This window comes from Pseudophryne corroboree, chromosome 10 (assembly GCF_028390025.1).
Source record: "Pseudophryne corroboree isolate aPseCor3 chromosome 10, aPseCor3.hap2, whole genome shotgun sequence".
Classification (NCBI taxonomy): Eukaryota; Metazoa; Chordata; class Amphibia; order Anura; family Myobatrachidae; genus Pseudophryne; species Pseudophryne corroboree.
This window is the reverse complement of record NC_086453.1, coordinates 297,542,533-297,555,912: the sequence shown is the minus strand read 5'-3', so window position 1 is coordinate 297,555,912 and position 13,380 is coordinate 297,542,533. Positions and strand designations below refer to the sequence as shown.

General features: G+C 48.0%; 1 protein-coding gene across 1 annotated transcript in view; it reads right to left on the bottom strand.

Annotated features, from left to right (window-relative positions):
• NOL9 (nucleolar protein 9) overlaps positions 1-13,380 on the bottom strand; it is a 76,921-nt gene that overhangs the window by 32,858 nt on the left and 30,683 nt on the right. The window contains exons 7-10 of the mRNA XM_063943406.1: positions 8,765-8,926; positions 6,105-6,399; positions 5,890-6,004; positions 4,205-4,382 (exon numbers count right to left, since the gene is read on the bottom strand). Of these exons, the coding sequence (XP_063799476.1) occupies positions 4,205-4,382; positions 5,890-6,004; positions 6,105-6,399; positions 8,765-8,926 (750 nt within the window). The remainder of the gene's footprint in view (positions 1-4,204; positions 4,383-5,889; positions 6,005-6,104; positions 6,400-8,764; positions 8,927-13,380) is intronic.

The window sequence follows — 13,380 nt, the reverse complement described above, 5'->3', positions numbered from 1 at the left end:
TGACTGGTACACCCACAGTGTTACCAGAGCGTCCACCGCTATTGCCTGAGGGTCCCTTGACCTGGCGCAATATTTGTCTAGTTTTTTGTTCAGGCGGGACGCCATCATGTCCACCTTTGGTTTTTCCCAACGGTTTACAATCATGTGGAAGACTTCCCGCTGAAGTCCCCACTCTCCCGGGTGGAGGTTATGCCTGCTGAGGAAGTTTGCTTCACAGTTTTCCACTCCCGGAATTAACACTGCTGAGAGTGTTATCACATGATTTTTCGCCCAGCGAAGAATCCTTGCAGTTTCTGCCATTTCCCTCCTGCTTCATGTGCCGCCCTGTCTGTTTACGTGGGCGACTGCCGTGATGTTGTCCCACTGGATCAATACCGGCTGACCTTGAAGCAGAGGTCTTGCTAAGCTTAGAGCCTTGTAAATTGCCCTTAGCTCCAGTATATTTATGTGGAGAGAAGTCTCCAGACTTGATCACACTCCCTGGAAATTTTTTCCTTGTGTGACTGCTCCCCAGCCACTCAGGCTGGCATCCGTGGTCACCAGGACCCAGTCCTGAATGTCGAATCTGCGGCCCTTTCATAGATGAGCACTCTGCAGCCACCGCAGAAGAAAACACCCTTGTCCTTGGAGACAGGGTTGTCCGCTGATGCATCTGAAGATGCGATCCGGACCATTTTCCCAGCAGATTCCACTGAAAGGTTCTTGCGTGAAATCTACCGAATGGGATCGCTTTGTAAGAAACCACCATTTTTCACAGGACCCTTGTGCAATGATGTACTGATACTTTTCCTGGTTTTAGGAGGTTCCTGACTAGCTCGGATAACTCCCTGGTCTTCTTCTCCGGGAGAAAACATCCTTTTCTGGACTGTGTCCAGAATCATTCCTAGGAACATTAGACGTATCGTCGGAAAAAACTGCGATTTTGGAATATTTAGAATCCACTCGTGCTGTCGTAGAACTACTTGAGATAGTGCTACTCCGACCGCCAACTGTTCTCTGGACCTTGCCCTTATCAGGAAAGCGTCCATATTTCTTTTAGGAAGAATCATCATTTCGGCCATTACCATGGTAAAGACCCGGGGTGCCGTGGGCAATCCAAACGGCAGCGTCTGAACTGATAGTGACCGTTCTGTACCACGAACCTGAGATACCCTTGGTGAGAAGGGCAAAATTTGGACATGTAGGTAAGCGTCCCTGATATCCAGTGACACCATATCGTCCTGGTTCGCTATCACTGCTCTGAGTGACTCCATCTTGATTTGAACCCTTGTATGTAATTGTTCAAATCTTTTAGATCTCACCGAGCCGTTTGGCTTCAGTACCACAATATAGTGTGGAATAATACCCCTTCCCTTGTTGTAGGAGGGGTACTTTGATTATCACCTGCTGGGAATACAGCCTGTGAATTTTTTTCCAATACTGCCTCCCTGTCGGAGGGAGACGTTGGTAAAGCAGACTTCAGGAACTTGTGAGGGGAAGACGTCTCGAATTTCCAATGTACACCTGGGATACTACGTGTAGGATCCAGGAGTCCACTTGCGAGTGAGCCCACTGCGTGCTGAAACTCTTGAGATGACCCCCCACCGCACCCGAGTCCGCTTGTATGGCCCCAGCGTCATGCTGCGGACTTGGCAGAAGCTGTGGAGGACTTCTGTTCCTGGGAATGGGCTGCCTGCTGCAGTCTTCTTCCCTTTCCTCTAACCCTGGGCAGATATGACTGGCCTTTTGCCCGCCTGCCTTTATGGGTACGAAAGGACTGAGACTGAAAAGACTGTGTCCTTTTCTGCTGAGATGTGACTTGGGGTAACAAAAGTGGATTTTCCAGCTGTTGCCATGGCCACCAGGTCCGATGGACCGCCCCTTTATACGGCAATATTTCCATGTGCCGTCTGGAATCTGCATCACCTGACCACTGTCGTGTCTATAAACATCGTCTGGCAGATATGGACATCACATCTACTCTTGATGCCAGAATGCAAATATCCCTCTGCGCATCTCGCATATATAGAAATGCATCCTTAAAATGCTCTATAGTCAATAAAATATTGTTCCTGTCAAGGGTATCAATATTTTCAGTCAGGAAATCCGACCAAGCCCCCCCAGCGCTGCACATCCAGGCTGAGGCGATTGCTGGTCGTAGTATAACAACAGTATGTGTGTATATACTTTTTAGGATATTTTTCAGCTTCCTATCAGCTGGCTCTTTGAGGGCGGCCGTATCTGGAGACGGTAACGCCACTTGTTTTTATAAGCGTGTGAGCGCCTTATCCACCCTAAGGTGTGTTTCCCAACTCGCCCTCACTTCTGGCGGGAAAAGGTATACCTCCAATAATTTTCTATCGGAGGAAACCCACGTATCATCACACACTTTAATTTATCTGATTCAGGAAAAACTACAAGTAGATTATTCCCACCCTACATAATACCCTTATTTGTGGTACTTGTAGTATCAGAAATATGTAACACCTCCTTCATTGCCCTTAACAAGTAACGTGTGGCCCTAAAGGAAAATACGTTTGTTTCTTCACCGTCGACACTGAAGTCAGTGTCCGTGTCTGTGTCGACCAACTGAGGTAAAAGGGCGTTTTTACAAGCCCCTGACGGTGTCTGAGACGCCTGGACAGGTACTAATTTGTTTGCCGGCCGTCTCATGTCGTCAACCGACCTTGCATCGTGTTGACATTATCACGTAATTCCTAAATAAGCCATCCATTCCGGTGTCGACTCCCTAGAGAGTGACATCACCAATACAGGCAATTTGCTCCGCCTCCTCACCAACATCGTCCTCCTACATGTCGACACACACGTACCGACACACAGCACACACAGGGAATGCTCTGATAGAGGACAGGACCCCACTAGCCCTTTGGGGAGACAGAGGGAGAGTTTGCCAGCACACACCAAAAACGCTATAATTATACAGGGACAACCCCTTATACAAGTGTTTTCCCTTATAGCATTTTCACATATGTAATCATATCGCCAAATAAGTGCCCCCCCTCTCTGTTTTAACCCTGTTTCTGTAGTGCAGTGCAGGGGAGAGCCTGGGAGCCTTCCTCACAGCAGAGCTGAGCAGGAAAATGGCGCCGTGTGCTGAGAATAGGCCCCGCCCCCTAAAACGGCGGGCTCTTCTCCCGGAGTTTGTGAGATCTGGCAGGGGTTAAATACATCCATATAGCCTCAAGGGCTATATGTGATGTATTTTAGCCATAAAAAAGGTATAATACATTGCTGCCCAGGGCGCCCCCCCAGCGCCCTGCACCCTCAGTGACCGCTGGTATGAAGTGTGCTGACAACAATGGCGCACAGCTGCAGTGCTGTGCGCTACCTTATGAAGACAAAGTCTTCTGCCGCCTGTTTCCGGACCTCTGGACCTCTTCAACTTCGGCATCTGCAAGGGGGGTCGGCGGCACGGCTCCGGGACGAACCCCAGGGTGAGACCTGTGTTCCGACTCCCTCTGGAGCTAATGGTGTCCAGTAGCCTAAGAAGCAAATCCATCCTGCACGCAGGTGAGTTTACTTCTCTCCCCTAAGTCCCTCGTAGCAGTGAGCCTGTTGCCAGCAGGACTCACTGAAAATAAAAAACCTAACTTAAACTTTTATTCTAAGCAGCTCAGGAGAGCCACCTAGATTGCACCCTTCTCGGCCGGGCACAAAGATCTAACTGAGGCTTGGAGGAGGGTCATAGGGGGAGGAGCCAGTGCACACCACCTGATCCTAAAGCTTTTATTATTGTGCCCTGTCTCCTGCGGAGCCGCTAAACCCCATGGTCCTGACGGAGTCCCCAGCATCCACTTAGGACGTTAGAGAAATAACAGTTAGGATGCGGATTGGTTGGTACTTTATCTTTCTCCGAGCTTTGATAAATCTACCCCCAAGTGGATAAATCTACCCCCAAGTGGAGAAGTCGCTCATAGAAACTAATCAGCTTTTAATTGTCATTTTATAGACTGTATTAGATAAATGATAGCTAGAAGCTGATCAGTTTCTATGAGCAAATTTTCCAATTTATGTCTAAGAGGTTTGATACATCTCCCTCTACGAAACATGGCATAGTGCACTGAGCAATGGGACAGTAATAAAAAAAGATAAAGTCCCGATTAAGAACCCATCTGACTGTAAGAAAACCACTGCTTTGACTCCACAGCATAAACCTATTGTGTGTGGTTCTGCACCACCACCTCCATGCTGATCAGTAACTCACCGAACCCCAGGCAGTCGCAGATCGGGGTCTGGGTCAGTATAACGGGGCCGCTGTCCTGACTACGGATGTCATCCAGAATGTGGCAGAGGCCGACCCAGCTGGCATTAGCCGAGTACATGATGTGTGACGGAGCCACGTCCGAATGGATAACACGCAGTGCCACCGCATTAAAGGGCACCTGAAAGGATTACTGCACGTTACAGCGTATAATATCACCAACAGGTTTATGGTACACAAAACTATTTACTTACATCTTGAACTAAATGAGCATTAAGTTATTCACTGTGACCTCACTTCCTGCATGTGAAAATCAAGACTGACTCTTTCCTTACTAGGACAGACATTCACACTCAGATAATGCCCATTGCTTACTGGATACAATCTGTTACCTTTCTAGGTAATTAAATATAAATTAATAATACCATTTTAGCAATCAAATTGCCCAGACTTATAATATAATCATCGACTCCCCACCCCCTTTTGTATATATAGCATCATATATGGGGTAAGCATAAAAACAAGTGACAGACAGTACTACATAGAACACCTACTTGCCACAAAAAGTACAGAACATGAAAAGAAGGCACTGCAGTGTAATTAGGGAATGAGGAAGACAGCTCACTATCTCACTAGACCAGGCATGTCCAAACTGTGGCCCTCCAGCTGTTGAGAAACTACACATCCCAACACAGCTTTAGCATTCTGACAGCAAAACTGTGTCAGGGCATGCTGTGATATGTAGTTTCTCAACAGCTGGAGGGCCGCAGTTCGGACATGCCTGCACTAGACCTTTAGTATGTGCAAGCAAGCAGTATCAGAGTCGGAGAAGGGAACAAGGTGCACTGGGGTGACATGGATAGTGCTAGGGGGAAGAGGATCCTACCCAAGAGCTTACATACTAAGGGTAGGGCTGGACAGCTGGAGGCTGACACAGGAAGAAGTGGGAGGAGTGCTTAACTAAATAGGTGTGGCTTAAAGGCGCATTTAAAACAAGAACTTTTAGTGAATGAATAGGCTGTATTTTCACAAATGGTTAATCGTGTAAAATACCTGCCTCCATTATGTGCAAGCAATGAGTGCACTTTACAATCTCAATTGTGTAGTTGGTCCCTCAGACATGCAAATGCTGACAACAGACCTGTAAACTGCAACTCAACTATGCAAATCCCTAACTCCCTCTATTTCCTGCAGTATTACCTCTATCATACCTCACAACATGACCCTCTCCAGGAGGGACAGAATGCTCTGCTCCTGGACTTTCCTCTTACTGTATAACTGCCATCACCTGTGCCGAAACCTTTCTTATCCATTAACCTGTTCAAACCAGGTGCCGGCAATCATACATTAAGAGAAAAGTCCAGGAGCAGAGCATTGTGTCCCTCCTGGAGAGGGTCATGCTGGGAGGTATGCCTCTATCATTACCCGACTGCCACCTATCCCTGCACAGCATCTGCCTTGTCTGCTGAGGGGCACATCCACTGTTCCATCTACTTTAGGGCAGAACAGAAATAGGATAAAGGTGGTTATTTCATCACTTCATTAACAAAGACTTTGCTCCCACCCAGCAGGGCTGCATAATATAAACCCTACCTGCCAACATAAAGAGAGTGCACTACAGTCACTGGTGTAACCATGCCGTGCATGAGCTGAGCTAGTGTTTTTACCACATCGCTCACAGTACTCACCTCATAGGGCAATAAGCTGTTCAAGGGAATGACCTGTTCTGGGTCAAACTGCTGCTGCAATTTACTAATGTATCCCAGCATGGCCATGTCACGCAGAATCCATTTGTGGCAAAGCCTTCACAAGAAAAGACATATTGGTGAAAATGTGCTGTCTCACTTGTCAGTAATCGGCTTCACTTCCATCATTCAAAACAAGACACAAAGTGATCACTTACATAACTTCCGTATCTCCCGCTCGCTCAAAATCGCTCTCGATAGGAATGAGCTGATGTCCCGCTGATGGTCTGAAATGGAAGCCGTCCATATAGTCTTGATCCTCTTCATCAGAGAAGTCCAGACCTCTACGCTTGCACCGGGCCTGTGACCACCCCTTTGTCACAAAGCCTGCAGTGTTCTTGACAAATTCAGGAGTCAGGGGCTCCATGATGTAACCGTCCTTTGCGCTGATCTGGACAACGTGACTCGGGGAAAGGAGATGAATTAAGTCAATCAAAAGTAACAATCCAAATCCTGGGGACAAGAAAACAGAATGAGAGTAAATAAATTAGATCCTGAAGTAGATTAAGGGATCTTCATAATGAGTTATGTATGCAACGTCTGTTATAATCTTACAATATCCATATTACATTATCAAAGAGTAGCGGTAAGCATTGGGAGAAGATCAGGCAATTATGAGACAGAGGCTAACAATGGCACTCATACTATAGCGGTTTATTTGCCAAGTGAAACAAAGCTCCTAAAATGTGCAGACAAATGACAAACAGAAAGAAATACTCCTCTAATGGTTTCTGCTACAGTCACAAATCTGTGCCATGCAATAAAAGAAATGGTTTAAAAACATTCTGCTTGTAGGATACCTATGTTTACAGTAATAACACAATCCCAAGTGAAGAGCAGGACCATAATCATCTGCTCTAAACTGGACATGTGTAACTGACCCAAAAGAAACCAGTGTGAGCGGGTAGGAGAGGGACAGTCACCCATTAGTGCAGCACAGAGATAGGGAGAGCACTGTATGAGCTGATGGGAGAGGGACAGTCACCCATTAGTGCAGCACAGAGAGAGGGAAAGCACGGTGAGAGTGGGTAGGAGAGGGACAGTCACTCATTAGTGCAGCACAGAGATAGGGAGAGCACGGTGTGAGCAGGTAGGAGAGGGACAGTCACCCAATTAGTGTAGCACAAAGATAGGGAGAGCACTTGTGAGCTGGTGTGAGAGGGACAGTCACCCATTAGTGTAGCACAGAGAGAGGGAGAGCACGGTGTGAGCAGGTAGGAGAGGGAGGGTCATCCATCAGTGCAGCACAGAGAGAGGGAAAGCACAGTGAGAGTGGGTAGGAGAGGGACAGTCACCCATTAGTGCAGCACAGAGATAGGGAGAGCACGGTATGAGTGGGTAGGAGAGGGACAGTCACCCATTAGTGCAGCACAGAGATAGGGAGAGCACGGTATGAGTGGGTAGGAGAGGGACAGTCACCCATTAGTGCAGCACAGAGATAGGGAGAGCACGGTATGAGTGGGTAGGAGAGGGACAGTCACCCATTAGTGCAGCACAGAGATAGGGAGAGCACGGTATGAGTGGGTAGGAGAGGGACAGTCACCCAATTAGTGTAGCACAAAGCTAGGGAGAGCACTTGTGAGCTGGTGTGAGAGGGACAGTCACCCATTAGTGTAGCACAGAGAGAGGGAGAGCACGGTATGAGCAGGTAGAGTCATCCATCAGTGCAGCACAGAGAGAGGGAAAGCACAGTGAGAGTGGGTAGGAGAGGGACAGTCACCCATTAGTGCAGCACAGAGATAGGGAGAGCACGGTATGAGTGGGTAGGAGAGGGACAGTCACCCATTAGTGCAGCACAGAGATAGGGAGAGCACGGTATGAGTGGGTAGGAGAGGGACAGTCACCCATTAGTGCAGCACAGAGATAGGGAGAGCACGGTATGAGTGGGTAGGAGAGGGACAGTCACGCATTAGTGCAGCACAGAGAGAGAGCATGGTGTGAGCGGGTGGGAGAGGGACAGTCACCCATTAGTGCAGCACAGAGAGAGAGAGAGAGAGAGAGAGAGAGAGAGAGAGAGAGAGAAAGACGGTGTGAGTGGGTAGGAGAGGGACAGTCACGCATTAGTGCAGCACAGAGATAGAGAGCATGGTGTGAGCGGGTGGGAGAGGGACAGTCACCCATTAGTGCAGCACAGAGAGAGAGCGAGAGAGAGAGAGAGAGAGAGAGAAAGACTGTGAGTGGGTAGGAGAGGGACAGTCACGCATTAGTGCAGCACAGAGATAGAGAGCATGGTGTGAGCGGGTGGGAGAGGGACAGTCACCCATTAGTGCAGCACAGAGAGAAGCAAAGCATGGTGTGAGCGGGTGGGAGAGGGACAGTCACCCATTAGTGCAGCACAGAGAGAAGGAAAGCATGGTGTGAGCGGGTGGGAGAGGGACAGTCACCCATTAGTGCAGCACAGAGAAAGGGAGAGCACGGTGTGAGTGGGTAGGAGAGGGACAGTCACCCATTAGTGCAGCACAGAGATAGGGAGAGCACGGTGTGAGTGGGTAGGAGAGGGACAGTCACCCATTAGTGCAGCACAGAGATAGGGAGAGCACGGTATGAGTGGGTAGGAGAGGGACAGTCACCCATTAGTGCAGCACAGAGATAGGGAGAGCACGGTGTGAGTGGGTAGGAGAGGGACAGTCACCCATTAGTGCAGCACAGAGATAGGGAGAGCACGGTATGAGTGGGTAGGAGAGGGACAGTGACCCATTAATGTAGCACAGAGATAGGGAGAGCATGGTGCAAGCAGGTAGGAGAGGGAGAGTCATCCATCAGTGTAGCACAAATACTGAGATCCAAATGCTGAAAGACAACACCAGATGAAAACTACCTTTAATCCAGCCCATGGTATTGATAATCAGGGGCTGGTCTCGCTTATAACAAGTGATGACGTATTTCACAGATTCCATAAACCGTTCCATGTCCTGCTCACAAGACGTCTCTCCAAAGTAAACCATTTTGTTGGGGGTTCGCTGGTGAGTATATGGAGGACCTAGCATACAGAGATAATGAAGATTAGACTTGGAACATAGTGGCAATAATAAACATTAATGCACCCAGTTTCATGACAGTATGCACAATTTAAATTGCCGGATAATGGTAAAGAGAGGATTTTGGTACTTAACGATAAATCCATTTCTCTGAATCCTCTAGGGGACACTGGAGTCCTATACAGTAGGGGTGTGAAGCTTGCAACCGGAGGTGTGGCACAATCTAAAATTAGCATTGTCTGCACAGCCGGCTCCTCCCCCTTCACATCCCTCCTCCCTCAGTTTTGAAAATTTGACTGAGAAAATAGGACATGATGATATAGCACATGGCGAGGATCCGAACCGTACAACATACCAAACAGCATCCAAGAAACTCTTAACCGAAAAACTAACGCTGTTTGTACGAACTGTTTGAACAAGAACTTTGAACACAGCAAGTTGACAGCACCGAAGCGGGCGTCCAGTGTCCCTTAGAGGATTCAGAGAAATGGATTTATCGGTAAGTACCAAAATCCTCTTTTCTCTTTCATCCACTAGGGGACACTGGAGTCCTATACAGTAGGGGACGCCCCAAAGTTATCCCCAAGGGAGGGAGTGCTGTCGGTGGCCTGCAAAACTAAACGTCCGAACTTAAGAGTCTCCGGACGCAAAGGTATCAGATTTGTAAAATTTCGCGAACGTGTGGGCTGAGGACCACGTCGTCGCTCTGCAAAGTTGAGTAGCAGAAGCACCTCTGGCAGCAGCCCATGAGGTACCCACTGATCGGGTGGTAGGAGCACCCGTCTGAACTGGAACCTGTTTGCCACAGAAAATATAAGCTTGTCGAATGGCAAGTCGAATCCATCTAGACAAATACCGCTTAGCTGCTGGCCAACCCTTCTTTGGCCCATCATAAAGAACAAACCAATGGTCCGACTTTCTGAAGGACGGCGTAACTTGCATGTATACCCGTAAATCTCTGACAACATCCAAAGACACTTCCCCATCTGCAAGACCCTGGAAAGATGGGACCACAATTAGCTGGTTTACATGAAACCCCGAAAAAACCTTAGGAAGGAAATCTGCTCTTGTACGGAGTTCTGCCCTATCCTTATGAAAAATTAAAAAGGGACTCTTACAGGATAAGGCTCCCAAGTCAGCAACCCGCCTGGCCGGAGCCAAGGCAAGCAAAGATGTGACCTTCCAAGAGATAGAGATAGAGATAGATATATATATATATTATTTTTTTTCCAAAAGATGGTGATCTCAAAAATTCCAACACCAAATTTAAGTCCCATGGTGCAGTGGGGGGGACGAAAAGGGGGTTGGATCCTCAGAACCCCCTGTAAAAAGGTTTGAACCTCTGGCAAGGATGCTAACCGCTGTTGAAATAGGATGGAGAGCCAAAATTTGAACCTTCAGAGAGCCCAGCCTCAGACCTACCTCTAGACCGACCTGAAGGAAAAGTAGAAGTCTGGATAAGTGGAAGTTCGTCGAATCCCACCCACGTTCATCCCACCAGTCCATGTATCTCTCCAAATCCCGTAGTAGTGCCTGGCTCTGACCGGCGTCTTAGTGTTGATCACCGTAGGACTGGCCGTTCTTGGTATCCGTCCGTTTCGTAAGATCCGGGTTTCAATAACCACGCCGTTAAACGCAGCCTGTTCAGGTCTGGGTTGGAACGGTCCCTGAGATAGCAGGTCCTCTCTCTGAGGTAACCTCCAAGGATCTTCCGCTAGTAACTCTCACAGGTCTGAGTACCAACTCCTGCGGGTCCAACCTGGTGCGATTAGAATCGCCCACACTCGTTCTTGTTTCAACCTTTTCCCAAACCCTGGATATGAGTGGGAAAGGTGGAAAACCGTAAACCTTCCTGTAACACCAAGGAAGTGTTAATGCGTCCACTCCTTCTGCTGGACACATATCTGGGCAGTTGATGGTTTTGCCGAGACGCCCTAGGTCGACTTGAGGTAGACCCCATCTCCTCACCACCATGTCGAAAGTCCGTGGATGAAGGCACCACTCCCCCGGATGCATGTCCTGGCGACTGAGAATCTGCTTCCCAGTTTTCCACACCTGGAATGAACACTGCCGAGAGGATGATGTTTCGCCTTTTTGCCCACAACAAGATCTTTGTGGCTTCTTTTAACGCCATCCTGCTCCTAGTTCCTCCCTGACCGTTCATGTATGCCGTCGTCGTGACATTGTACGACTATCTTTATGTGTTGACCCATGACTAGGTCTTCGGCTAAGAGAAGCGCATTGTAAACTGCTCTTAGTTCTAGAATGTTTATGGGTAGGCTGCTCACCAGTATTGTCCATCTGCCCTGAAACTGATGTTCCGCCAAGACGGCACCCCAACCTCTGAGACTGGCGTCCGTTGTCAGGATCCCCCAATCCCAAATACTGAATCTCTTGCCTGCTGCGAGATTCCTGTGCAACGACCACCAAATCAAGGAGGTTCGTATGTGCGGTGGAAGTCGGATTCTTTGATGTAGAAGCCAGTGTGACCCTGCTCCCTGAGCAATAAGGTTCATCTGGAATGGTCGGGGATGAAGTCTGCCGTACTGTAGAGCTTCAAAAGACGCCACCATCTTCCCGAGAAGTTGCCCACAGAGGTGTAGAGAAACAGTTTGTGACCTCAGTACCCGAGCCAGTAATCTCTGTAGGTCCTGGACCTTGTTCTCTGGTAGGAAAACTCAATTGTACCGTGTCCAAGATAAGACCGAGGAATTGAATCCGTTGAGTTGGCATGAGGTTGGATTTCTGGAAATTCACAAGCCACCCATGTTGAATAAGAAATTGATGAGATGTCTGAACATCCTCGATCAACTGTTCCCGAGAGGATGTCTCGATCAGTCGATCGTCAAGACAAGATATAAACGTGACCCCTAAAAGTCTCAATCCTGCAACCAAGATTGCCATGATCTTCGTAAGGATTCCTAGGTCTGATGATAGACCGAACGGCAAGGCCCTTGAATTGGTAGTGATCCATCACCAGTGCGAACCCTAAGTAAGCCTGGTGAGGAGTCCCGATTGGGATATGCAGATCTGTATCCTTTACGTCCATGGATACCATGAACTCGCCTTTTTCTAAGTCTGCAATGACCGACTGGATTGATTCCATCTTGAATTTGTAGACCCTTAGAAACTGGTTTAAAACTTTGAAATGGAGTATCGGTCTGACCGTCCTGTCTGGCTTTGGCACGACAAAAAGATTGGGATAGAAACCCGTACCTTTCCGAGAGGCGGGAATTGGAATAATTACCTCTGACAGTAGCAATTTTTGAATTGCTGTCAGTAATGCCTCTGCTTTCTGAGGGCACCGAGAAAATTCTGTTGTAAAAAAAACTGACTGTGAGGCCTCTGTTGAAAATCCAGTTTGTACCCTTTATCCAAAGTTCTGGTGAGGTTTTGGTCGAGATGTCCCGGAAACCTTCCAGACGTGCGCCCACCAAGGGGAACCCCAGGTGAGCTGGGAGGCCGTCATGCCCCTGTCTTATCAGCAGGTTATCCTGCTTTCTGGTTGTTGTCTGTGAGCGGCCTCTACCTCTGCCTCCAAGGGCTTGTGAACCGAAACCTCTTGCTTGGGCTCGAAAGGACTGTAACCTAAATTAACATTTGTCCCGAATAACCTCTCCTAACCTGTGGAGTGGTTCTCGTAAAAGGAGTAGGTAGGAAAGTGGACTTCCCTGCCGTAGCTTGTGAAATCCACTTGTCCAACTATGGACCGAAAAGCAGTTCACCCCCAAAGGGGATGGATTCCACCGCCTTCTGCCATTCTCGGAGCCATAAAATCCGTCTAGGTAATATGGCCGATGCGGAGATGCGCGATGCTATCCTGCTAATATCCTTTGAGGCTTGACACAAATACGAGCTGGATTCTCGAAAGTGTTCCGCCAGTTGGGTATTTCGTCCAAGCTATTGTCCTTCTCAATAGCCTCTACAATACGTCCCGACCATGCTCCCATGGCATTGTTAACCCAAACACAGATGATCGTAGGTCTCTGTGCTGCACCTGCTGCTACAAAAAATTTACTTTAAGGCTGAGTCAACCTTACGATCTGAGCCAACTTTAAAAGTCTTACCGTTACATTAGGTATCGGTAAGATTGTCCTCTTTGACAAACTGCCTAAGGAAGCATACACTACTGGTTTTTCAGGTTGCTTCCAAGTCTCCTCCATTTGAGATCGGAGAGACATAGGAATGGGAAACACAGTCGAACGCGGTTCTTTTGGGATTGGAATAATTCGAAATTCTCTGGCTCCTTAACTTTTTCAACTTTAAAGTTTAGGATCACCGTTACCACGTCAATTAAGGAATCTAGGTCTGAGATTGCCGTTGTTCTTCCTGAAAATCGGCGTTTAGGTTTGATTCAATTATCTGTATCAATAATAAGACCTTCCTCCCTCTGAAACTGGTACAATAGGAAGAGGTCTTTTAACCGCCTTCTGCTTGTGCGGGCGGTATTAACTTG